A 27,119-nucleotide genomic window follows, 5' to 3' on the forward strand; every position below is an offset into this window, starting at 1 on the left:
TGGAAGACAGAAAATGTATACATATTAAGTATAGATAGACCAAATGGTATATATAGTAAGGCCTGAGTTCAAACTGGCTATGATATTTTACTGCCTCTGTAAGTCACTTAACCCTTGTTTCCTGCACACAGGGAATAACAGCACCTGCCTCCCAGCATAGTTGTGAGGATCAAATGAGATAATGAGTATAAAGAACATACCATTAGTACCCAGCACATATCAAGCATTATATAAATGTTAGCTTTTATTTAGATATAAATAAACTATTAATATTTAGGAAGGAAAAATTAGGAAAATGCCAAAAGGTCCCTTTAAATTCTACAATACTGCAATGAAGGCCTAGTGGTCCTCATCTTGTTTCTAATTTTTTCTGGACCTTATCAGTAAACCACTGAATATACCAAGTACTATCTACTCCAGTTGAGTATGATTGTTGATAGTCTGGTAAACTCGGATGATTTTCATGCTCTTAACAGAATTGATATGTCCATATCCTGAAGATTTTCTCATGCTTTGTACATTGAAGATAAAACTGCTCAGATCGGGAGTAAACTGCCTGTTTCCGTGGTAGCAGGACTGTGTCTGGAAGATAAATCTATAGCATCCTTTTTGGGATCCAGCCAGTAGTGCTCCAGGAAGTTCTGAATGTGCTATAAGTAACAACCAAAGAGATGGGCTCTTCTTTCTCATGTACAGTGCAGGCCATGGGGAGAGATTGAAGATTCTCTAATGCTGATGGACCTCAGTGGATCTTTGGAAGATTTGTAGGGAATCATTTCTTTGAATGATTATCTCATTTTGATTCTAGTTTTTCACATTCATATTTTTCAGATGTGTACTTAAATCCTGAAGATGGAGCTTGAGTACACAAGAAACAAGAAAGGAATAAACTTAGAAGGGAATATAACTATTTGCACACACTATGAGTAGATAAAGATGTATACTGGAATAGCTAAATTAATTCAACTGTCCTCTTCTTCATGAAAAAAAAACAAACAAAAAACAAAACTATCTAGCCATTCGCGCTTTTGAGACTGCTGAGTGGTGCAGCAGACAGAGTGCTGGACCTGGAGTTAGGAAGATTCACCTTTCCGAATTCATAGCTGACCTTATTAGCTACCTACTAGCTTTCTGGTCCTGGAAAAGTCACTTTATTTTGATTGCCTCAGTTTCCTCATCCTGTAAAATGAGCTGAAAAAGGAAATGGTATCTTTGCCAAGAAAACCCCAAATGGAGGTAATGAAGAGTTGGACACAACTGAAAAATGACTGAACAGGGATTCAATTATCAGCCCATAATTTTCAAATCTACTCATTGAGCTAGGTGGTACAGGGGATAGAATATTGCCCCTGTAAATAAGAGGCTGTTCAGTTGCAACAGACTCTCTCTGAAGATAGTGGAATGGTTTGCCATTTCCTTCTCCAGCTCATTTTACAGATGAGGAATTGAGTCAAGCCCTGAATTCAAATTCAGCCTCACACAGACCCTAAGATCCCATTTGCCTCTGTTTTCCCATCTGTAAAATGAGTCTGAGAAGAAAATGGCAAATCAGTCTGGTATCTTTACCAAGAAAACACCAACTGAGGGTCCAGTGGATAAAGTACTGGCCCTGCAGTCAGGAAGCCCTGTGTTTAAATCCAGCCTTAGATACTTAACACTGATTAGTTGTGTGACTTTGGACAAGTCACTTGACCCCAATTGTCTTGCCACCATCAAAAATGAAATCATGAAAAATTGGATATGACTGAAAGTGACTTAACAAAAATTCTAGCATTCACAGTTCCCTGAGAAGGATGCACTCTTAGCACAGAGACTGGATCAGACCAGATCTGAGACTGGAACTTACAAATGAAGAAACTTTTAATTAACACAATGCAGGTCATCATTTTTTCTTTACACAGAACCTTAGAGAAGTACCCAGATGGAAATAAAAGGTTAGCACAATGGGTAGAACCTAGTAAGAGCCTGAGGGGGGTTAGTGAGTAGAGAACTGACCTCAGCGCCAGGAAAACACACCTTTAAAAATGAGTAAAACCTAGAAAAAATATTACATCATGAGGGAAGGGAGGATGTCACGCTACAGTCAATAAAAACAAAACAAAACAAACAAAAAACCCTGGTGTTTTGGGTTGGCAGCATTTTTCGGATATTGTTTTTAAAATGAGGTGGCGATGAAGTGTAGAGTAATAATAATCCTGTACTATGGAGTGTGTTTAATCCAAATAGCTCCCAAGATGGTCTGCTTACACATTGTAGCTGTTTCATAGGATTTAAAGGAATTATTTAGTTGCCGGAGAAGTGCGACTCTCCCCCAAAAGGAATTTAACTGTTGTTTCCCAGCATATAACAATGCTACCATAGTGGTTAAGTAACAGCGAGCGGAGATTATTGCATCCAATTCATCACTCACAGTGAAAATTGGGCAAAAGGATGCTTGCTCCTCTGCGATGGGTGCTCTGTGGTCTGGCGGATTTTCTCTTGGTGATTCTCCTTCCAAAAGCTCACTTTTTTTTTTTTTTTTTTAACTTTTCTTGGGGGGTGGAAGGAAGAAAGGAAGCTATATATGTAACTAGTTGGCAGATAAAGAAACTCATTTGCCTACAGTCTCTCAATGGCTCTGAGGTGAAATCCAAAGCATGAGAAATAGTAACCTTGGTCTAAATAAGGCTTTCCTCTTCTGCTTTGGCCCCAGCCCAGCCCCCCCAATCCCGGCTTCCCCAGACACTATTTCCACACTTTGGAGGTTTTGTCTGGCATCTGATATGAGCTGGTTTTCATTTTCACCAGCAGGACAGAGAGGGTGTTGTTATCTGTTTTCAGATGAGAAAGTGAGGAATGGAAGTCTGGGAAATCTCCAAGATAGAGCACCTCTTGCTTCTCCCCTTAACCAATATTTGACACCTTTTTTTTCCCCCTCTCCAAACTAGCATAAAAGCCTTTCCTGTTGGGATATTTACCTTTTCCTACTCTTTTTCCCCCTGCTGTCTATCTCTCCAATGTTACCTTATGCATTTTCTAAATACCTCTATACAGTGTGTCCCCTGTTAGAATGTAAGCTCACTGAGGCCGGAGATATTTTGCTTTTTGTCTTTGTATTCCCATCATCTACTGCTGTATATGACACAGAATAGGTGTTTGTTTTCTTGACCGGTACAAGGAACTCAGGAAAGGAGGCTGGCATTGAATTCAAAGGACCTGTGTTCCAAGTCCCATTCTCCTACTCAAAACTCGTGACTTTGTCATGTTCCTTCTCTGCATGTCACTTTTCTCATCTGAAAAACAAAGATATTACATGTCAAGAGTTCTAAACCTTGGGTTTGTGAATGTTTATAGAGATAGATATAGATATAATTTGATCAGTTTCAATAGAATTGATTTCTTTTGAAATTCTATGTATTTTATGCATTCCCAAATGTTCTTAGAAGGGGTTCATAGGCTGCAACAGATTGCCAAAGGATTTCATGACATACAAAAGAATATCCCCTCCCCCATTTTTGAGGTTCCTTCTCGATCTAAATTTATAGTTTTATGAATATGATAATCCAAATGGGTTATTGACCAACACTTCATCCTTGAAGACAATGCTGCTTTTTGAAATGCTGTTACCTGAACTCCTCTAATTTGGGAAAAGAAAAAAGGGATGGGTCTAGACAAGAGAGCAACTGGGAATTCCATATGTGAAAGGTTTAAATTTTTCCCACACATGACTCCTTTTTGCTTGAGAAATGTTTGTGACCCTGAGTAAATTATAAACCTAATATGTTTATAAAATAGGTATACAAATAAAACATTTACTGTTAATAAATCATAATTTTGTGACTCCCCCCATTGTTACAAGACTCCATATGGGATCTTAACCTACAGTTTAAGAAGCTGGGGCTTAGATGATGCACAGAGCAGGATGATCATGATGGTACAACACCTTGAATTCATGTTATACAAGGATCAGTTGAAGAAACTAGTGATATATATATATATATATAGCCAGAAGGCTGTTTTAAAGTATATGAAGGGATGACACCTAGAAGAGTATTAGACTGCTCAGTTTGGTTCCTGAGGGCTGAACTTGGAGCAAGTGGGAGTTAAAAGACACAGTTAGAGCAGTCCCCAAAGTGGAATAGTCTATCTGGGAGGTCGTGGGCTCCCATTCCTTAGAATCCTTTCGAGTTTTTGAGCAAAGTCTGGATGACCTTTTGTCTAGCATATGGTAGAGGCAATTCTGGTTTTTTTGGTTTGGACTGAATGTAGTCTTTGAATTCCTTCCCAAATTTAAAGTTTTGTGATTCAGTAATATCTGGTGTTTTATTCCTAAGGTAAGTTTGCCTTTGGAGATATGTATTCACACTAACTTTTGTTTTTATTGAGTTGTTCTAGTTATGCCCAAATCTTTTTGGTAAAGATACTGGAGGAGTTCGCCATTTCATTCTCCACTTCCTTTTGCAGATGAGGAAATTGAGGCAAACAGGATAAAACGATTTGTTCAATATAGTAGATGTCTGAGGCTAGATTTGAACTCATGTTCTCTTGAAGACTTGGCTCTATCCACTGTGCCCCTAACTGAAGCTTATCATTAATTAAAATCCCTAAGTCTTTTTACAATCTGAACTGCCATTGGGTCATATTCTTTGCCTGGTGATTTTTTTTTTTAAACCTATGTTCACACTTTTACATTTATTCCTTTTACATTTAATCTAGGTTCAACCTATTGAATCTATTGAGACCTTTTTGGAAATCAGTTTTGCCATCGAATTTCCTAGTTACAGGTCCACCTGAAATCGGATAAGCACGTTGGCTATTTCTTCCTTCAAAATTTATTTAGACTTCCACAAACATTTACTGAGCACCAAGTCACTGATTTCAAAACATGTTGAACAAGATTGAGGATGCAAACCCTTAGCATTTTAGCAGAGGCTCTTTCTTATTTGATGAGAGTCTACCTTCCTGTTGCCATACCTTGCTGCATAACCTGAGGTTATCCCTCAAACATCCCATTCTTAGCTCTCTCTCTTAGCTCCCTTTGAGGCTTTGGAAACTTTCCAGATCCTGCCAGTTATTCATTCTTTCCCTTTGTTCCCACAAGACTTTACATTGATTTATCTGAGTTCAATAGAATAGAAGATGCTTGAGGGTTGAAACTGTTCCATTGTTGCCCTGTATGGTACAAATGAGGTGTTTAAATTCTTGCTGTTGGTGAAGCTGCCCCTCTAGGATGACTTCAAACCATCAATCAGTACTCTTTTGAGTATGGTTACTCAACCAGTTCCATATTTCTGAGGTTTACAGGGGAGAGGAAACTTAAGCTGGGTGGTGCAGAGGGCTAGACCCAGAATCAGGATGACAGGGACAAACTATTTAATTGCTCTACATCTCCTTAGGTTTCCATATATATAAAACAGAGGGTACAGCACAAATGAGACAAAGTATTTTGTAAACACAGGCAGCCAGGTATCAGAATGGAGAGATACCCTGGGCCAGTAGTCAGGAAGACTCATCTTCATGAATTCAGATCAGTCTCACACACTTACTAGATATGGGATCCTGGGCAAAATCACCTTAAGTGCTCTTTACCTCAACTTCCTTATCTAAACAATGGGTATAATAATAGCACCTATCTCCCAGTAGAGAGGATCAAATGAGATAATAATTGTAAAGTGTTTAGCACAGTGTCTGGCACATAGTGGGTGCTATATACAGCTTAACTATTTAGTAAAGCACTAAATAAATGTCTATTATTATTGAGGGGGAGGGAGAAGGGGAAATAGGAGCAGAAAGAATAGGAAGAGAAGGAGGAAGAGGAGAAAGAGGGAGAGAGGAGAAAGAAAAGGAGAGGAAAGGGAAGAGAAGAGGGAGGGAGAAGGGAAGGAAGAATAGAAGAAGAAAGGGAATAGATGGGGAGTGTGAGAAGGAGAGAGAGAAAGAGAAACCGGAGACAGAGAGAGAGAGACAGTAAAAGAGAGAGAGAGAGAGAGAGAGAGAATGAGAATTTGTTGAATGAATGAAATGCAAATGAGCCTGGAATGAAGGTGATCCTCTCCAGGATGTCTTCAGGCCTGGAGGCCTCCCCTGGTGGTGCTCACTGCCTGGCAGGTACCAATTGGCATTTCTACTCAGCTGGGGAGAGGGGTGGGCAAGAGTGCTATTGGTTGCAGAAAAAGCATTTAAACATTTGTATGCCCCCTGCCAGGCCCCCTCCTGAGGTATCATCATTAACTGATGCTGGTTACCTGGCATGAAGCTGTTTTAATGGGCTCAGGAAACTAGCTCCTGGTGGCCTTTGAAACTGTATAATTGATCTCCTTTCTCACCATTTGGGCAAAATGACAAGAGGGAGTGTCAAGTCAAAGGAAAGCTATGAAAACAATTAACCTGATGGGAAATGGGCTAGCAAGAGCAAGTAGAGGAAGTCTGAGGTTCAGTGGAAAGAATCCTCTTGGACTTTTCCACTGGTTTGCAGCATGATTACATGCAAGTCATTTCCCCAATTTCATCACCTGAAACATGACAGCCCTGGATTATATGTGATCAAAGATCTCTTTCAGGTCCAATCATCTACAATTCTGTGAAATGAGGATAAATATCCCACAGACAAAGAAGGATGGGGTAAGGGATACTTGCCATATGCAGATAAGGAAAGGGAGAGGGTGAAGGGAAGTGTGTAATAGAATGCAGTTGTACCTCCAAAAATAGCATTAATGAGGAATTCAAAGGAGCTTGGGAAGAAATGTATGAACTGATACAGAATGAAGCGAACAGAACCTGACGAATGGGTCACCAGGAATTGTGTGTAAATAAAAATGATTTAGATAGATACAGAATAACCAACATTTTTCAAGTATAGTTCTTCAATTCCTTCTAGACAGGGATAGTAGCATAAATCAGTTCATTACAGAGTTTTAGAACTGGGGAGACACCTTAAGCAGTAAATTGAAGCATGGACTCGGAATCAGGAAGATCTGGTTTCAAAACCAGGCTCTGACTGGCTGTGACCATTTCCTGTCTCCAGCAGGCATCAATTGTAACCACTAATCATGGCCCTGGGTGGCATTTCCATGGGGCTTAAGGGTTTGCAAAGTGCTTTATGTACATGTTAGCTCATTTGATCTTGTGAGGTAGGTGACTCTATTATCTCCATTTTACAGATAAGAAAACTGAGTACCGGAGATGGGATTTAAATTGGTCTTCCCCAAGACCAATTTTTTACTTCCCTCTTCTTGATAAGGTGGTGGGGGCCTACGGATGAAGGACGTTTTACACCCTATCTCCCGGCTGTGTTGGTTAATTTTGCCTAACTGATTTTCCTTCTGTTACAAAGAACGAATCAGTGAGGGGAAAGGTTTATGATGTGAAAACTAAAGACATCTATAACACTTTTGAAACTAAAAATTTGGAGTGGCGGTCTGGGATCCCTAAGAAGGCAGGAGAGGAGATTATTTTAAAATGTAGCAGGTGGGATTTATGTTGAACAGAAAGAAGCTGCGTTGCTAAGAGAATTACAGGCTCTTTTTATATGCTGGAAGTCTCTCAGAGTCCAGGGCGGCCCTTCACAAAAGGATGGGCTAAGCAGAGGAGTTCCTTTCCAGAGTATGGGACCAGACCTAAGAGAAGGCATTCCTCTTTCCCATTGCCACTTCTTCCCGGGTGCCTGACTTTAACATCCCTACTCCCCAGAAACGCAGAAAAGCCCTTCCCTGATACACCGCAGCCATCTCCCGCTCTCAGAGCTCCCCCCAGACCTCCAGCTTGCCTGCTTCCAGCTGCCTCCCTCGCCACACCTGTCAGCCACCCTTGTGTCCTTCTTGGCTAGAGCCCGATCTGAACCCTCCGGCCGGGTGCCCTCCCCCTTTCCCTCGCTCCCTCTCCATGGCCTCGCTCCCCTCGGAAACAAAACCCGGGCGTTGGAATAGGGCAGCGAGCGCGTTGACAAGCTGCGAAGGAACCAACGCGGATGCCAGGGTTGTGAGCCCGGAGCCCCCGGGCGTGTGAAGTAGAGGCGACCGGGGCGGCAGCGGCGGCAGCAGCAGCAGCAGCCACAGCTCAGCTTTGTTATGAAAAGATGAAAGAGGCCACCTACACAGTAACCCAAATCACTAGACCTCCCCCTCCCTATCTCGCCGAATCAAGAGGGGAGGGCGATGGGCGTGGAGCTGGGAGGGAGGAGGAAGAGGATGGGGAAGGGGGCCGGGGGCATCCCACTTTCACAATGGCTCCGTAAAGTGCGCGACCGCTCCAAACCTCTCCAGCCCACCCCTCCCCGCGGGCCTTTCTCCCCTCCACCCTTCCCCTCCCTTCCCCTCCCCTTCTTCTCCTCCTCCTTCTCCTCCTCTTCCTCCTCCTCCTCCTCCTCCTCCTCCCTCCGAGCGCCAGCGCTGAAAAGAGGAACTCTACGGCTAAGGAGAGAGAGGAGGGAACCAAGGGGAGCGCGCACGGCTAGTGTTGCTGCTGCCGCCGAAGCTGCCTGCACGGGCTCCCGAGCCGCCGCCGCCGCCGCCGCTTCTCTCCCTCCTCTCCGGCGAGACGCGAGCATGGGGCGGCCACAGGAGCTGGAGCCGCCGCCGCCGCCGCCGTCACCCCCGCCGCCCCCCGCGCGCACTTGAGCCGTCTCCACCATCGCCACCGCCCGGGGGCCGCCCAAGCCCCATGGAGGTCTCCGGGAGGAAGGGGCCGGCGCGCCCCCGCCGCCCGGCCGCCCGGCCCCGGCCGCCCCTGCCCCTGCTGCTGCCCCTGGCCGCGCTGCTGCTGGCCCCGCGGGCGCCCGCCCTGGCCGCGCCGGAGGGAGCGCCCCCGTGGCGCTCGGAGCAAGCCATCGGGGCCCTGGCGGCCAGCCGCAAGCACGGCGTGTTCGTGGCCAGCGGCAGCTGCCTGCACCAGCTGGACCACACGCTCCAGAGGCAGCTCTCCCGCCTGCACCAGGAGGACCAGCCCGGCAACTGTTCGGAGCCCGTGGCGCTGCCGCCCCCCGCGCGGCCCCGGCCGGCCAGCAGCTTCAGCAAGCTGCTGCTGCCCTACCGCGAGGGGGCGGACGGCGGCCGCGACGGGGGGCTGCTGCTCACCGGCTGGACTTTCAACCGGGGCGGCTGCGAGGTGCGGCCCCTGACCAGCCTCAACCTCACCAAGCTGCTCAGCCGGCCCGAAGTGGTGTCGTGCCACCCGCGGGGCTCGACGGCCGGCGTGGTGTACCAGGCGCCCGAGGACCAGCGCTGGTACCTGGCGGTGGCGGCCACCTACGTGCTGCCCGAGCCCGAGGACCGCCCCCGGTGCGGCCCGGCGGCGTCGGACCTGAACACGGCCATCACGCTGCAGGACACGGAGAAGTTGTTCACCGAGGAGGACGGGCAGCTGAAGCTGCAGCCGGGGGCCGGCACCCTGCACTTCGTGGACGCCTTCCTCTGGAACGGCAGCGTCTATTTCCCCTACTACCCCTACAACTACACGAGCGGCGCCGCCCCCCGCGCCTCAGCCATGGCCCGCATCGCGCAAAGCACCCGAGTGGACTTCCAGGGCCAGGTGGCCTTGGACTGCAACCGCGGCCACCCCGACGGCCGCCGCCTGCTACTCTCCTCCAGTCTGCTGGAGCCCCTCGGCCTCTGGGCCGGGGTCTTCAGCGCTGCCGTCGGACCGGAGCCCGACGCCCGGCGCTCGCCAGCCACCACGGCGCTCTGCCTCTTTCGGATGAGCGAGATCCAGGCGAGAGCGCGGACCTGCAGCTCGGACTTCCTAATCCCGGAAAACCAGAACTGTGTAAGTGCGGGGCTGGCGGGCGGGCGGGCGCGCGCCTCGGTGCTGGGGTGCGCGAATGCGCGTGTGCGCGAGCCAGCAAGAAGGAGAGGGAGACTTTAATTGAAAACAACTAGCCACCAGATTTCTGCATCCACCTGCCTGCCAACCGGGGCTACCTTTTCAGAGGGCTCCATGCCCATCCCAAAGAGCCCAGGGGCTTAAAAAAAAAGCAAGGAAAGAGCGAGCAGCTTGGGACCAGAAATCCTATGAGATCCTGCTCAGTTGCATTTCCCTAGCATTGGGAGCTGGCTGTAATGCCCGCCTGAGGATGGCTCTCTCCAATTCCGAGAGAGGAGAGAGGGCACACCCTTCCTACCTAATTTTTTAGCCTCATCTTCTCCCCCCCCCCACCCCCCCACCCCTTTTAGATGTAGACTCTGCTGCCTTTTTGAGAAGGGAAATGGGATTTGATCCTGGTCATTCTTTTCTCCTCCCGTCCAAGCTTCCATTCATTCATCTCCTTTCCCCTTCGCTTCGGACTAGTTACCAGAACACTGCCCTGAGGTGGGAGGGCTTTGGAAGCAAATGGCATGCATGTCACGCCCAAGCCCTGTGGGGACTGCTGGTCGTATTTATGAAGCTCTGATCCCCGGGGAATCCTTGGATTTCTTATTTGGTCCCAGGGTATTCGGACTGAAAAGTTCCTGCCGGGTGCTGAACCTCTTCTGAACGCTTATTCTAATGGGACGATGAAATAGGGAGTTGACGGGGGAGGAGGAAGAGGAGGAGGAGGAGGAGGAGGTCAATGTCTTCGGAGAGGTCCGCTCACCTTCTTGAGTACACGGGAGACTCGAGGGACACTCAGTGTCAGAATATTTCTCAGTAGTTTTTGGATGCCACAGGCAGTGGGGCCCCTAGCTGGAGGGCAGCCTGGAGTTGGCCTTGCGGAGAAAGAGAGGAGGAGAAAAAGGGGTGTTCTGCAACATGTGTATCTTGAGTCCCCGGTTTGAAGACTGATGTCTCCCTGGGATTACACTACCCTTGTGGCAAAATACAGATTGATAACTGATTCAGCCTTGGGCTCCAAATGTAGACACTGCCTTCAGCTCTCAAGATTGGCATTTCTTTGACTGGGGAAATCGAGTAGCAGTTCAAGAGCTGTTGGTGGATGGGGATTACTAGAACCTTTGAATGCTTCCAGGGTAGCAGAGTTTTTTTGTCCACAACCAGCTGGCATTATCTCCTCTGCCGACAGATCCTGAGAGGGTAGCATGCTGAGAGCTGATGCTCTTATATAACTGGCCAGAAATCAAAGACCAGAATTGGAAGGCTACAGGTGTTTCCATTGTTTTGATATAAAATGAATCTGGAAGGAAGGGGAAAACTGGTCTGTTTGAAAAGATCTCACTTCATCCACTCTGGGTCTTAGTTTCTGCATCTGTAAAAGGGGATTGGGAAGCCTGGTCGATCTCTAAAGATCCATCCTATCTCTACAATTCTCGAAGTATGTAGCCTGTTGATACAGAAAGATGGCTGGGTTTAGTGTCAACAGACTGGAGTATAAAAATTATGGTTCTGCCTACCTGTTTTTTGGGGCAAACTGATTTCCTTCTTTGGGTCTCAGTATACATGAAAATTGATGAAGTTGGACTAGCTAAAGTTCCTTTCACCTCTTTATGTCTGAACCTATATTTGTGGTGTTGGCAGGGTGTAAAATTGATTGTCTTAATTTTTTGAGGAGGATTGTTCTTTGTCAGAGATGATACAGCAGAAAGAAGAGCACTAGTTCTGGAATTAGGAGACCTGGATTCAAATCTCACTTCAGATATAATTACTACCTGGGTGTGACCCAGAGTTTCCTCCTCTCCCAAAGAGTTGGATTGTCTCTGAGATTCCTCTAAGCTCTTGATATGTGATCCTATAAACTCCTAAGAGCGAGTGATAATTAGCTTTGTTTTCCTGATGGGGGAAACTGAGGCAGAAAGAAATCAAACTCAAATGTCTCAGTAACTCTTGTATCAGAATAAAAAACAAGTCCTCTGATGTCCAGATCTGTGTCTCTAAGCAACGATTCTGGGGCATGCAGCCCCCTTCACTTAGTTTCTAGATTTTGTTTTTTGTTTTGTTTTGTTTTGCTTCTAATTAAGTACGTGCATTGGGCTTTAAATGGCCATGTCTTGGTTTCACAAGCATAATTAATATTGAATACCGTGTTAGGTCTTCACGCTGTCTAGGTTGGCAGAAGATCTGCTTGTCTATTTCTCTCCGATGATTCGGGACCCTTAAAATATTGCTTGATATTAAGGCTCAGGCAGACTTGGTCTCTAGGGTTAATTACATAGCAGCTTAGAAAGCCCCCAGCAGATTACAACTCTGGATGTCCAATTCTTGCCATCTGACAGCTGTGTAGACTTGTGGAGCCAAAACATTTCTCCTGGCTGCATTTTCCCCACCCACTGGGTTCTAGATGACTTCCTTAGTGCCCTTCCAGACTTAGCAGGTGTCTTGGATGCTCTTGAAATTAGGAAAAAATCCCTACAAAAACTTGAACTGAGTCAAGTGTTCCTGTTTAAAGGGGTAGGGTGGGGTGGAGGTGAGATGGGTGGGAGTAGGAAGATGAAGCTACTTACCTCCATACATTCTCTAGCTTTTTATTTCATTTTGTCTTTGTACCATACTCCTCTCTTCCCCCTCTCCCCCCCATCTCCTCCCCGCCCCCGCCCCTCCCCCCCCAGTCCCCAGCATTTAGTAGTCACTTAATAAATGCCTATTGATTAAACAGGAGAGTCATCTTTCTGAAATTGCACCAGGAATCAGGACAACTTTCTCAAATGCTGGTTAAAATCTGAATCAGGGGGAGGGAATTGTTTAAATGGGGCCCTTCAGGCCTTTTGCCTTAGCTTGTTACTGTTATTATTTGTGAAACACTTCCCCGTTTCTCCAATCAGAAGGTTCTTGTATAAAAGACAGGTTCTCCACCCGGTGAGCTTGTCATCCAAGTTAAATAATATATTCTCATTCAAACAATAGCATCCAACTGCTGCACAGGTGGGGGCGGAGGATTTTTTTTTAATCTTCATTTAGGTAAATTTCTCACTGATAAGTTGCCTTTAAAAGCCTTAATGGAATTGAATTTCCAGAGGAATTTGAATGAAAAGTGGTTTTTCTTGAAGAAGGTGTGTGTGTGTGTGTGTGTGTGTGTGTTTAAAGGACAAGGCAGTAGGCACAGGTGGGATCAAAACGGGACCCACTGTAATGGAGTCCCCTTTTTTACTTGTTATTCTAACAAGTGACATTTTTGATCCTCTTTGCCCTGGATTTTATTTTCCTGTACCAATACATTTGGGAAAAGCATATTTAATTAATAGGTGACTCAAGCATGAGGCTTGAAGCATGATAGATGGAAGCTAAATAGATTCCAGCAGCCATCCGTCTTCAGAACAGGCATCAGAATCAGAGCAGTAATTCATTGGCATGGAGTGAGTAGATTTACTGGGTTCTTTCTTGTGCCCTTGATGGCTATCTAACCACAGTTTATGATAGGTTTTGCTGATTTTTTTTTTTTTTTGGTTGTTTATTTGCTTTCTTCTTATCTCAAGATTAATGGTTTCCCTTCTAATACCGAGAATTCGTTGACCAACTGCCCTGCTTTGAGGGAACCCAACCTTGTTTCCTACCCCTAGATCATTGTACCTACAGCTATCTACTATGCCTGGAATATACTTGGTCTCTCCCTGTCTGTCGTCCCTTCTCCCTTTCTGTTTCTTTTCCCTCTTCCCCCTTTCCTTTTTCTCATCTTTTTCCTCTTTCTTCATCTCCTTTTTCCCCTCCTTCCATTCCTTTTTCCCTTCTTCCTCCCCTCCTTTTCCCTCTTTTTTCCCCCTCTGTCCCATCTCCCCCTCCCTTTTCCCTCTCCCTTTTTTTTTCTTTCTCTTCTTTTTCTCCCTCCAAAATTTGGAACCCCTTACTTTCCTTCAAGACTTCACTCATGTATATTTTGTCTTGACTTCTTATATATATATCCCCAACTTATATCCAGCAAAATGTGAGCTCTCTGAGGACAAGGACTGCTTTCATTTTTTTATTTCTGACGCCTCTAAGCCTAATATGGGTCCTGGCACCTAAAGTGGGCTATTTCATGAATGCTTGGGAAAAGGAATTTATCTAATGTGGACCAGAAGGTCTCCTTCTCAGGTACTAATGTAATGTCAAAGGGCTTTTTGTTCAGCACCCTTGAAGACATATGAGCTCCATGGTTTCCACAAGGACGATGGCACCGGGATACTTCTTGGCTTTGTTTGTTAGTCTCTGATGGAGAATCTTAGTTCCCAGGGAGATGAGGAATGCTAAACTTGCAGTTACAGGACTGAGTTCAAGATTCAGCCCAGCCAGACTCCTTGAGAAAGTAATTTAACCTGTCTGATCCTCTTGCCCATCTTTAAAAAGGGGAGATGGTGCTTAATGACCTCCAAAGTCCTCCTAACTCTAAGATCTCTGTTCTTATTAGCTGGAAACTGCATTTAGATATTTGGGAAGGGAATATAAAGACAAAAAGAAACTGTCTCCGCTCTCGAAGAACTTAGAACCATTGTTCCCTAGGCTTGAATTGAGATGATGTATTTGATGGGAAAGACCACTAAACACACCACATAGATCATCTCATCCACTTTCCCAGAGCCTTTAATGAGACCTGTATTCTCAGAGCAGGGATCTTAGCTTTGGCAAGATCATTCACATTTCTGACAAGGTGAGAGGCAGGTCATGGAGTGGAAAGGGGCTGGATTTGGAGATCAGATTCCTACAGTATCTTACTATAGTCTTATGACCTTTTATATGTTACTTCACCTATTGAGCCTCAGTTTCTCCATCTGTAAAATGAAAAGGTTGGACTAGATGGCTTCTAAGTTATCTCTCAACTCCCATCTCTGATCCTTTGATGGCCTCCTTTGAGCTCTAGAATTATTATTCTATATGCATGTGTGTGTGTGTATATATATATATATATATATATATATATATCATACTTATATTTACATATAAATACATATAGACGCACTTATGTTAGTATCTTTGGAATGGGCATAGAGGTCAAGTGACATACTCAAACTTAATGATAGTTGCAAAGAATGAAACCTAGATGGTCAGATTCCAAAATTATTGTACTTTGCCATGTCCATCCCATCCTCCCAACATATATACTACCTTTCAGATGAAATGTCTAAAATCAAGCAGCTGACAAGCTAGGATGTTAGTGTAATCCATCCAGTATCTTCTGCCTCCATTTCTATTATTTTCCATTCTATACTCTGGGAACTTTTTTTTTTTTGGCTGAGGCAATTGGGGTTAAGTGACTTGCCCAGGGTCACACAGCCAGGAAGTATTAAGTGTCTGAGACAGTGTTTGAACTCAGGTCCTTTTGACTTCAGGGCTGATGCTCTATCCACTACACCATTTAGTTGCTCCGGGAACTTCTTGATAGAAGTCTATGTAGAAAGAACTCTGGCTCTAGAGTCAAAGATCTGGGGGTTGACATTACTTGTGTGATCCTGGGCAAGAATTTTAAGCTTTCTGGGCCTTACCCTCTCCATCCTTCAGTTTCTCCTTCTGTAAAATGATGAAGGTGGATGAGATGAGCTCAAAAGTCTCTTCCAGATCTGTCATTCTCTCTTGCTATTTCAGTGAATCCATAATCTCAGTGGCTCTTTTGGCTCCACTTGTGGCTCATAATCTAGCTATGTTTATTTGTGTGTGTGTGTGTGTGTGTGTGTTCTCTAGTCCTATACATGGCATGGCATAAAAGGTGACTGGGGTTCTCTAAGACAGAGGCAGGGGAACAAAAGCTTTGGCGACTGTTGCCAAGACAGAAAGGCTAGTCTGGCTCTCACTGAAGGGCTAGTCTAGGTAAGTTAGTTCAGAGACATCATCACCTGGATATGGACCTTTTTGTTTGTTTGTTTGCCACAGTGACTCGTAAAGTCCATCTCTATTAGCAGGAGCACCAGTGCCAGCGGCAGCATAAATCTTTGAAAACTTGAATGCTATACATATATATGTCTCCATATGCATCATATATATTCCCCTCACATACTACCAATTAGAGATTCACTTGGGTTAACAAGCTCTTCAGATGAAAACCCACGGAAAATGAAAATTTCACCGGGATGAATGTAAAGTTAAGGGAAAAAAAGTTGTACAAGTGGAGAGTGGGAAGACCCAGAGGAGACTGCACTTTCCAACAATCAGTCAATCAACCAGAATTTATTATTAACTTAACTATGTACCCAGGTACCATGCTGGGCTGTAGAGTTCCAAATACAAGAAAGGCCCTTCTAGGAAGTTACATTTTACTGGGAGGAAACAGCTCTTACATGTAAGAGTAAATATAATGTATTCTCAGAGTAATTACAAGGTAGGGAAAATACTAATAATTGGGGAAATCAGGGAAGGTCTCTAGGAGGAAGTGGTAAGATTCCATAAGCATTGATTTTGTTTGTAAATATGGAGAGTTAGAAGCTGCCTTCTTGTAACATGGCATTCATTCATTCATTCATTCATTCAGCAAATTTCTATTCTGTATGCCAGAAATCTATTACTATGTGCAATGTTACAACTTGTTACAACAATATTACAACTATGCAATGACTTCAGGTTTTCTCTGTTATAAAGGAGGGTTCAACCTGGAGGGGACAAAGAATGATTGATATAATGATAAAGGGCATCAATAAAATGTACTAAAAATTAAAAATACAGAGGCAGCTAGTTGGTATAGTGGATAGAGCACCAGCCCTGAAGTCAGGAGGACCCGAGTTCAAATCTGCCCTCAGACACTTAATACTTCCTAGCTGTGTGACCCTGGGCAAATCACTTAATCCCAATTGCCCCAGCAAAAATAAATAAACAATCAAACAAATAAATAAATAATGCAATAATCCCTTTCCTCAAGGAGCTTACCTTTTACTGATGAAGAGACAATATGCATGTAGAGAATTAAATAGAAAGTGCTAAGGAGGGAGTGTAGCAAATGGAAGGGATAAGAAGGAGAGGATGTTTTGAAGGAAGGTACATTTTTTAAGTTGGTGAGGAGAAGTGTAGGGGCAATTATATGGCACAGTGGATAGAACACTAGTCCTGGAGTCAGAAGGATCTGAATTCAAATCTGTGCTCAGACACTTAATGCTTACTGGCCATGTGACACTGGGCCTTGAAAGGAATCCCAATTGCCTTGAAAGGAGGGGAGTACAGAACTATGGGGCACTACCTAGTCAAATATGGGAAAATAGGAAATGAATGAAAAAATATTTATTGAGCACTTAACTATAATCCAAGTACCGTGCAAGGAATGACAAGAAGTTTGGTTTAGCTGGATTGTAAAGTGCACAAAAGAGAATAATATAAGTCTGGAAAGCTAGACTCTGGAGGGAAGCTAGGAAAGGCTTTAAATGCTAGCTTATGAGCATTTTAATGGCTCACCAGCTTTATGGAAGCCAACGGTGGATGTGTCACAGCTGCCAAGAACACTAGCTCGGTCTTGGGTGACATTATTAGAAGCCAAATGTCCTGATCTCTGGACATAAGAATCCCACTGTGTACAGCCAGGGGCAGACACATCTGGAACACTGGGCCATATTTTAAAAGGGACGTTAATAAATTGCAATGACTCCAAGTTTTCTCTGTTATAAATGAGGGTTCAACCTGGAGGGGGTAAGGAATGATTGATATAATGATAAAGGGCATCAATAAAGTATATTAAAAATTAAAGTAACAAAAAATTCATGACTTAAAGTGGAATGTTCCCCCTGGGAAGGGTATCACAGCAACCCTGTAAAATAGAGAATTAGAAATAAGGGGAAACAATTATAAGTCTCCCCAGTCAAATGTGTCTGCTTAGCATTTTTGAGGACTGCTGGTGCTATAGGTTACCTGACTGCCCTGTGCAGATCTCTGGTATACTCATCATTAGTCAATCAATAAACATTTGTTGAATGCCTACTATGTGCCAAGTCCTGTGATATAGAAATATAAGGAAAAAGCAAAAGATATTACCTGTTCTTGGAGGCAACCTTTGGAGGAGATAACATGCCAAACATACAAATAGGCTACTTACAGGATAAAGCAATAACAGGACCGACTCTAGAATTATGGGGCATCAGGAAAGATTTCTCTTGTAGATAGTTGGGATTTTAAATGGGATTTGAAGAGAATCGGGGAAGCCAAGAGAAAATAATCTAGGCATAGGGGGACAGCCCAGAGTCAAGAAAATGAAATGTCTTGTTCAGGATATAGCCAGGAGGCCAGTGTTGCTGGATCTAAGAATATGCAGTAGAATATAAGGCTTAAGAAGATTGGAAAGGTCATTCAATGTAATGGTTAGGGTACAAAAGTTACTAGAAACTTAGATCTGGAAGAGAGGTCAGCTCAATCGCATTGTATTACAGAGGAGGTCACTGAGGCATGGATTGGTGAAGTGACTTCGTCCAAATTCACACAGGTTGCTAAGGAGTTGACCTTAGGAACTTTTTTTAAAAAAGTTAAACAGGGTTAAGTGACTTGCCCAGGGTCACACAGCTAGTGAGTACTTGAGGTTGAATTTGCACTCAAGTTCTTCTGACTCCAGAGCCAGTACTTTATTCGTTGTGCCACATAATTGTCTCTGAACTTGGGAATCTTATAGCTTGGAATTCAGTGGTTGTTCCAATTTGCTTTGCCATCTGGGTTAAAGTCCTATTTTAAATATTTATTAGCTGTGAGACTGAATTTCCTTTGAGTCTCAGTTAAAATTTTGTTTTTTTATTTTTATACTGTAGATGTAATTTTATCAATGTAGATCAATCATGGCTGAGAAGGATACTCCTATCAATGTAGACTGAGAGAGTTTCTAAACCATTGAGAAAATGAATAATGGGGTCACCAAGGCAGTCTGTCAGAGGTGATATTTGAACTCAGAACTTCTTGCTTCTAAGGTCAGCTATCTACCCAGGCTGCCTTTCACGAGATACAGTTTCCTTGTCAGTAAAATGGAGGCTATTCTAACTCTGGCTGATGGGATCATTGGAAAATTAGGTGGGATAGTTTTTTTTTTTTTTTTTTTAAAGCACTACCTTTTAAAAAATTAAAATAAAAAATAAAAGTATTACCTTAATTAAATGTTAGTCATTATTGTTAAATATTAGATATTGTCATTGTCATCATCATTCTACTATTGTCAAACAATGTCCTGTATCTCATACTTGGTCTTGGCACCCTTGATTCTCTCAAGGCTAGATTGTACAGTGGGAAGAACACTGGGCTTGGAGTCATAGGGTTTGGATTTGAGTCCATGATGCTGACACTCCATGTAATGATAGGCAAAGTCATTTCAGCTCTCCAAGTCTTAGTTTCCTCATTTCTAGGAAGACATATGGATTTTGGGAACACAAGACATAAGAACAGAAACAATAATGTTCTTCATCAGATTGTTCATAGGATTATAACTTCCCTTAGAGAAGAGACTCAGAGTCTATGTAGTTTAATCCCCTTCCTTGACATATGAAGCAGCTCAAATTGAGGCAGGGGCTGTGACACATCCAAGATAGCACAGGTAATAAGCATCAGAGTTGGTATTTGAACCCAAGTCCTCAGTGCTCTTTCTGGCATAGGTGAGAATCAAATGAGATGATGTATGTTGTTTTGTGAACCAGATAGTGCAATAAAAATGTGAGTTATAGTGTTCTTTTTTCATTTTTTTTTCATATAAGAAGTATCTATTAAGTACTTACTGTATAGTAGGGTTAGAGATAAAGAGACCAAAGAGTTCCTTCCCTCAAGGAATTTATATTTGATTCAGTACAACCAGCATTTATTAAACATCTACTATGTGTAGGCACTGGACATAGAGAACGAAAAAAAAATTTTTTTTTTCTGTTCTCAAAGAGCTAACATGTATGGAGTGAAGGGCAGAGGATGTACATAGAGAAGTGAATACAAAGTATATGTAATATAACTACAAAGTAATTTCCAATGGAAACTTGGGGGAGTAGTTGGAAAAGATCTTACCCTCCCTTTTTAGGGAAACTCCTATCTTTCCAGTTACTGAGAGATACAGAGGAAGAGAGTGAGCAGAAACAAAATCCAGCCACAGCTACAACAAAAACTAGGAGGGCAAAATCTTGTTATTCAACTAAAAATGGTGATTTCAGTTGTAGGAATGTAACATCATCAAATGAGATGTGCCCATGGGGACACAATGAAGGAAATAATGAGGAAATGTCTTCAGAACCAGTTCAAGCAAAGTGTAAATAACTATTCAAAATGAACTGCCAAAGAGATTCAAAGCAAAAGTAGAAATAAAGTTGAGCTAGATTTGTTTTTGGGTGGAAAAAAGACCCAGAAAATCCCCTTAGTGTCTGGAAATCCTGGGTTGGAAGGATCCAGTGTTTTGGTGCCTGGTTCCCCATCACCTAAAGTCTAGGCCACTGGAGTTGTCATCAGTATTGAACATTGTGGGATGGGTTTAGGGAATAACATTCTATATTCCTTTTTGGAAGAAGAGGTTGGGGCAGGGAGGTGTGGGAACAGACCTTCATTGGCAAAGAATCATGGGCTCTCAGCCCAGTATTTCTTTCCTGATTAGATCCTCTGTTTGTTTTATTCTACAAGCATTGATTAAAGTCCTATTGTATTAAAGGAACTGTGATAGGCTTTAGGAGTATAGAGTCAAGAACAAAACAATCTGAGAACCAAAAATTTAATTCTAAGAGACCTTACGGGTCATCTAGTTTAATTTTCTCAGTGTAATTTCAAAGATGAGGTAATTAAGGTATAAAGGGGCTAACTAATTTGTCCAGAGTCAGACAGATCAGGGCTTCTTACATTTTTTTCCATTTGTGATCCCATTTTGCCAGAGATTTTATGCAGTCCAGGATACATAAAAGCAGATCAAATGTTTGCTGTTAATAATTCATAGATTTATTTTAAAACAATTCTTTGGTATACATATAACTTTACCACTTATTAAAGATAAAAGCATATTTGCATACTAATGAGATGAAGGTTTATTTTTATATAAAGAATTAAATCAGCAAAATATTTGATACTTTTTACTGTTGCCAAATTTTTTTATGATCCCCACAATCAATTATGTGACTCCCTGTAGGGTCGAAACCCACAGTTTAAGAAGCTTTGAGATAGACCATAGATTTAGAGCCTGAAGAAGCCAAGTCCAAACCCCTTATTTTAGAAAGTGGGGAAAATGAGGCACAGAGTGATTACATGAGTTTTCCTGCACTTGGATCAGGCTGGTATCAGGATAGGATTTAAGTCAGATCTTTCTGTCTCCAGAAGCAATGGACCATACATACAGTATTGTCTATGGGGTTTTCTTGGCAAAGACTGTAGTTGTTTGCCATTTCCTTCTCCAGCTCATTTTGCAAATGAGGAAACTGAAGCAAACAGAACTAAGTGAGTTGCCCAGGATCACACAGATAATAAGTATCTGAGGCTGGATTTGAACTTAGGTCTTCCAGACTCCAGATCCAGCACTCTATGTACTGGCTAACTCTAATGTACTAATACCAAGCTGATAATGGAGCTGGAATTTGGATCTTGGTCTTCAAAATCAACATTCTTTTCTGTGTGCCAGGCTGAAAAGGGGGAAGGAAGAGAAGGGAAAGGTAGAAATTATCTTTTGCCTCTTTTTGTATCTCTAACACTTAGTACAGTGCCTGGCATAAGGGGTGCTTATTAATTGTTTATTGAATTGAATTGAACTTATACACAGATAAGTGAATGCAAAACAAAGATTAATACCAAATTCTCCTCTACCTCACCCCTCTTTTTTACTCTTTTGTTCTTTATTTTCCTCCCTTCCCCCACCTTGGACTTGGCTAAGTTGTGCCTTTACCATGGAACAGAATCTTGGAGCTGGAAATGACTTTCAAGATTGTTTTATCCAATCTCCTCTACCCTCTCTCCCAATTTTAGATCATTTGCTCCAACTCTCTATTTAACAGGTTGTAGGAATCATAGATTCAGAGTCAGAAAGGACTTTCCCCCCATTTTGTAGATGGGGAAACTGAGGCACAAAGCCTAATTTGCCTAAGATCATCCCACCTTCTTCTGTGATCAAATTTCACTTTCTGCAGTTTTCACCAAAGAATAATTTTGTACAAGTTAGATTTTTCTTGATCTTGACTGTTTTTGCCCCATTAAAAAAAGTCCTCAATTTCACAAACATCATCTCAAATGAGACCTTGCTCTGAAGATTGTAGAAAAACTGAATCTTTCCAGGATGTGCAGCCTGTTTTTTTTAGCTCTTTCTTCATCTTCTCTCTCTCTCTCTCTCTCTCTCTCTCTCTCTCTCTCTCTCTCTCTCTCTCTTTCTCTCTCTCTTTCTCTGTCTCTCTTTCTCTGTCTCTCTCTCTCTCTGTCTCTCTCTCTCTCTGTCTCTCTGTCTTTCTCTCTCACACACACATATGTGTGTCTGAATTGTGTCCCTGAAACTTGGTGATTAGATATGATGGAGAGAGGATGAATAGGACCTCTAAAAGAACCAAGAATACTTCAGATGTGGAGAAGTTTCAAAAAGCCAAATCAAGATTGGATTTTGTCTCTAAAGGACAGCTGACAAAAGCATCATTAGGAGGCATTAGCCTGGTTAGGCACCAAAGGCCAAGCAAAGATGGGCATTCAGAAATAAATTATACATAATAAACTGGCCAGGAGAGGCTGAGAGCTGCCTGCCTGATTATGTCCTAAGGGGGCAGAGAAGGGTGATGTGGAAAATAGACCATAAGGGAGAAAGAATATTTCTTTGGACACAGGGGGTGTTCTTGGCCTTTTTGCTCAGCTCCACAGGTGTTAAGTATCCCTTTATGCTGGAGGTTTCCCTGAAGTCAGCCTTTTTTTTTTCCTTTTCTTTCTTCTTTCTTTCTTTCTTTTTTTTTTTTTTTTTTTTTTTTTTTTTTCCAAAATAAGCAAAGAAAGTAATTCCTGGCTAGAGGTCTCTACTCATTCTTTCAAACTTGCCCCACATCCTCCCTTTCTTACACATGCCGAATGGACTTCAGGATTTTATTGATCACCATTCATGGCTCCTAAAGGTTATCTCAGATCTGCTTTTTATATTTCCATCCGCTTGGGTAATTTGGTAATAAATGCTTGTTGATTGATTGACTCTCCTAGATGACAACCTTAGGGGCTCTCTCCTACTGACAGGCACTATTCTCATGCATGGACAGTGCCATAGACGGCAATGCTTGTCTCTTCTATCAAGATCCTGATTAACAAACATATTGGAGAAAATGTTAGGCTGCAGAAAGCTGGACTAGTGGTGATTTGTTAGGGAGAGGTCCAAATTTTACAGTTGAAACGAATCTCAAAGACTAGTTCAATCCTTACATTATAAAGATGAAGACCTAGAAGAGACTGGCCTAATCACACAGAATTAAGCCAAAGAGTAGGGTATTTAACCCAGTTTAACTCATCAGTGGTAGCAGTTTTTTTTTCCTTCTCTTGTCTCCCTCTCTCTATTCTCTCTCTTCTTCTCTCTTTCCTGTCTAGCTCCTTTTTCTCTTTTCCCTCCATAGTATTTCATCTGATGATGTTATAATTTCTCAGGAATTTATTAAGTTGTTCTGGAGAACAGCTAGGTAATGAAGTGGATAAAGCTCTGAAAGTCAGGAGGACCTCAGTTCAAATCTGGCTTCAGGCATTTACTAGCTGTGTGACCCTGGAAAAGTCACTCAAGTTTGCCTCAATTTCCTTATCCATAAAATGAGCTGGAAAAGAAAGTGGCAAACCACTTCAGTATCCCAAAATGGGTCATAAAGGGTCTGACAGGACTGAAACAACTCAACAACCACTTCTGCCAAACCTCTTATCTCCCACCTACAACTGCCTATTGAACACCATCCTCCTAGTCCCTCAGGTTACAATCTGGGTGTCATTCTTGATTCCTCACTCTCGGCAGCCCCTCTAATATCTATCTGTTGTCAAGTCCTGTTAATTTTATCTTTGAGGATATGAACAGACAATTTTCAGATGATGAAATTGAAACTATTACCACTCATATGAAAGAGTGTTCCAAATCACTATTAATCAGAGAAATATAAATTAAGACAACTCTCAGACACCACTACACACCTGTCAGATTGGCTAAGATGACAGGAAAAAATAATGATGAATGTTGGAGGGGATGTGGGAAAACTGGGACATTGATGCATTGTTGGTGAAGTTGTGAATGAATCCAACCATTCTGGAGAGAGCAATCTGGAATTATGCCCCAAAAGTTATCAAACTGTGCATACCCTTTGATCCAGCAGTGTTTCCACTGGGCTTATATCCCAAAGAGATATTAAAGGAGGGGAAGGGACCTGTATGTGCCAAAATGTTTGTGACAGCCCTGTTTGTAGTGGCTAGAAACTGGAAAATGAATGGATGCCCATCAATTGGAGAATGGTTGGGTAAATTGTGGTATATGAATGTTATGGAATATTATTGTTCTGTAAGAAATGACCAGCAGGATGAATACAGAGAGGTTTGGAGAGACTTACATGAACTGATGCTGACTGAAATGAGCAGAACCAAGAGATCATTATATACGTCAACAACAATACTGTATGAAGATGTAATCTGATGGAAGTGGATTTCTTTGACAAAGAGACCTAACTCAGTTTCAATTGATCAATGATGGACAGAAGCAGCTACACCCAAAGAAAGATCACTGGGAAATGAATGTAAACTGTTTGCATTTTTGTTTTTCTTCCTGGGTTATTTTTACCTTCTGAATCCAATTCGCCCAGTGCAACAAGAGAACTGTTTGGTTCTGCACACATATATTGCATCTAGGATATACTGCAACATATTCAACATATATAGGACTGCTTGCCATCTAGGGGAGGGGGTGGAGGGAGAGAGGGGAAAAATCAGAACAGAAGTGAATGCAAGGGATAATGTTGTAAAAAATTACCCTGGCTTGGGTTCTGTCAATAAAAAGTTATTATAATAAAAAAAAATTATCTTTGAAATATCTCATATTTATCCTGCCCTTTTATCTTGACATGGCCATTACCCTCATGAAAGCCCTCATCACCTTATGCCTGGACTATTACCATAATCTGCTAGTTGTTTCAAGCCTCTTTCTTCCCACTCCAGTTCATCCTCCATTCAGCTGCCAAAGTGATCTTCCTAAAACTCAGGACTAATGAGTCTCAGTCTCTCTCCCTTTCCCCTCTTCTCCTCTCCCCTCTTCCTTCTCTCCTCTTGCATCTTTCCTCTCCTCTTTTCCTTCTTCCCTCTTCCTTTTCCATTCTATCCTCTTCCTTTCTCCCTTCTGTTCTCTTCTCTCTTTCCTCCCCCTCCCCCCTTCTCTCTCCTTTCTCTCACATACATACACCTAACCACACATACCTTCCCTCAACTCAGTAAAAGACATCCATCACCTCCAAGATCAATATAAAATTGTCTGTTTTAATGTTCAAAGCCCTTCATAACTTGGCCCCCTCTACCTTTCCTATCTCCTTATACCTTACCCCTACTCCTACTTTTATGTCATTTTTGATCCATTAGATTATAAACTTTTTAAGAGCAGGGATTATCTTTTGCCTCTTTTTTTTTCCTGTATCTCCATCACTTTACACTGTGCCTGCCACATAGTAGGTACTCAATAAATGTCTATTAATTGATTGACCCCTTGATACTGATCTTCTTGTTGTCCTTCCCACAAGCACAGAATCTCCTGACAATGCATTTTCACCAATCATTCCTCCTCATATCCATTCAGCTACAATTCTACCTTCTACAGAAAACTTTTCCTGATCCCCCTTAAAAATTGAGTGCATTCCAATTTATCTTGTATATCATGTGTTTTTTACATACTTTTTAAAAATGTTGTCTCCCACTCTGAGATACTACTATATACCTCAGATGAGAGAAAAAAATAATGACGAATATTGGAGGGGATGTGGGAAAACTGGGACACTAAGATATTGTTGGTGGAACTGTGAGTGTATCCAGCCATTCTGGAGAGCAATTTGAAACTATGCTCAAAAAGTTATCAAACTGTTCATACCCTTTGATCCAGCAGTGTTTCTATTGGGTTTATATCCTAAAGAGATCTTAAAGGAAGGAAAGAGACCTGGATGTACAAAAATGTTTGTGGCAGCCCTCTTTCTAGTGGCTAGAAACTGGAAACTGAATGGATGCCCACCAATTAGAAAATGGTAGAATAAGTTATGGTATATGAATGTAATGTAATATTATTGTTCTATATGAAATGATCAGCAGGATGATTTTAGAGAGACCTGGAAAGACTTACATGAACTTTCCAACAATGAGATGATTGAGGTCAGTTCCAGTGATCTTGTCATGAAGAGAGTCATCTACACCCAGAGAATTTTGGGGAACTGAGAATTGATCACAACATAGCACTTTCACACTTTTTGTTGTTGTTTGCTTCCATTTTGCTTTCTTATTTTTTTTCCTTTTTGATCTGATTTTTCTTGTGCAGCAAGAGAATTGTATAAATATGTATACATACATTGGATTTAATACATATTTTGACATGTTTAACATATATTGAATTACCTACCATCTAGGGAAGGGGGGTGGAGGAAAGGAGGGGAAAATTTGGAACACAAGGTTTTGCAAAGATCAATGTTGAAAAATTATCCATGCATGTGTTTTGAAAATAAAAAGCTTTAATAAAAAAAAAAAAATTAGATTATAAGCTCCTTTTAGGACAGGGATTGTCTCTTGTTAATTGTATCTGCATCACTTGTAGTGCCTGGCACGTAGTAGGCACTTAATAAACATTATTGAATAAGTGACACGAATAGACTCTTACCCTAACTTGGTGAAATTAGAAGTTGGAAGGAAGGGAAATGAATCTAACAATCCCTGTTTTTCTAACCCCCAGAAAGGTGATATGAACAAGGACTCTTCACTAGGGACTTAGATTTCCTGTTTGTTGCATTATCAAAGAAGTATTTTTTCCCCCAAGAGGCAATGTAGTTTACTGGTATGATCAGAATATTAGAAATCTAAATTTGAGAAACCTTAAAGGTCATCTCATTTAAACTCTTCTTATTTTACAAATGAGGAAACAGGGTTGCAGAGTTCAAATGACTTGTCAAAGGCTGAACATGGTAAGAAGTGATAGGGCTGGGATTTGAACTAAGCATCTCTGACTCTAAAGCCGTCGCATTTGGGTTTGAATCATAATTCAGTCAGTTGGCAAGATCATTTGTGTCATCTTGGAGCAGTCATTTCACTTGTCTGGGTCCCAGTGGGAATGGCCATTAATGGCCCAGTCCTGGGAGCAGCACCTCAAAGCTTGTGGGACTGGGTCTTCATTTGCTAGTTCTTCCTCCCTCTCTCCTTCCCTCAATCCTTTCCCTACCCCCCCGCCCCCTCCCCGGTCCTTTGCT

General features: G+C 42.4%; 1 protein-coding gene across 2 annotated transcripts in view; it reads left to right on the forward strand.

Moving 5' to 3' along the window:
• Positions 1-8,546: 8,546 nt before the first annotated feature.
• Positions 8,547-27,119, forward strand: part of PLXNC1 (plexin C1) — a 237,013-nt gene continuing 218,440 nt past the window's right edge. Inside the window, exon 1 of one of the 2 annotated variants that reach the window (XM_031940840.1) lies at positions 8,547-9,738. In XM_031940840.1, the coding sequence (XP_031796700.1) occupies positions 8,638-9,738 (1,101 nt within the window). In that variant the 5' untranslated portion in view covers positions 8,547-8,637. The remainder of the gene's footprint in view (positions 9,739-27,119) is intronic. The other variant, XM_031940839.1, reaches the window with a different exon arrangement.

This window comes from Sarcophilus harrisii, chromosome 5 (assembly GCF_902635505.1).
Source record: "Sarcophilus harrisii chromosome 5, mSarHar1.11, whole genome shotgun sequence".
NCBI lineage: Eukaryota > Metazoa > Chordata > Mammalia > Dasyuromorphia > Dasyuridae > Sarcophilus > Sarcophilus harrisii.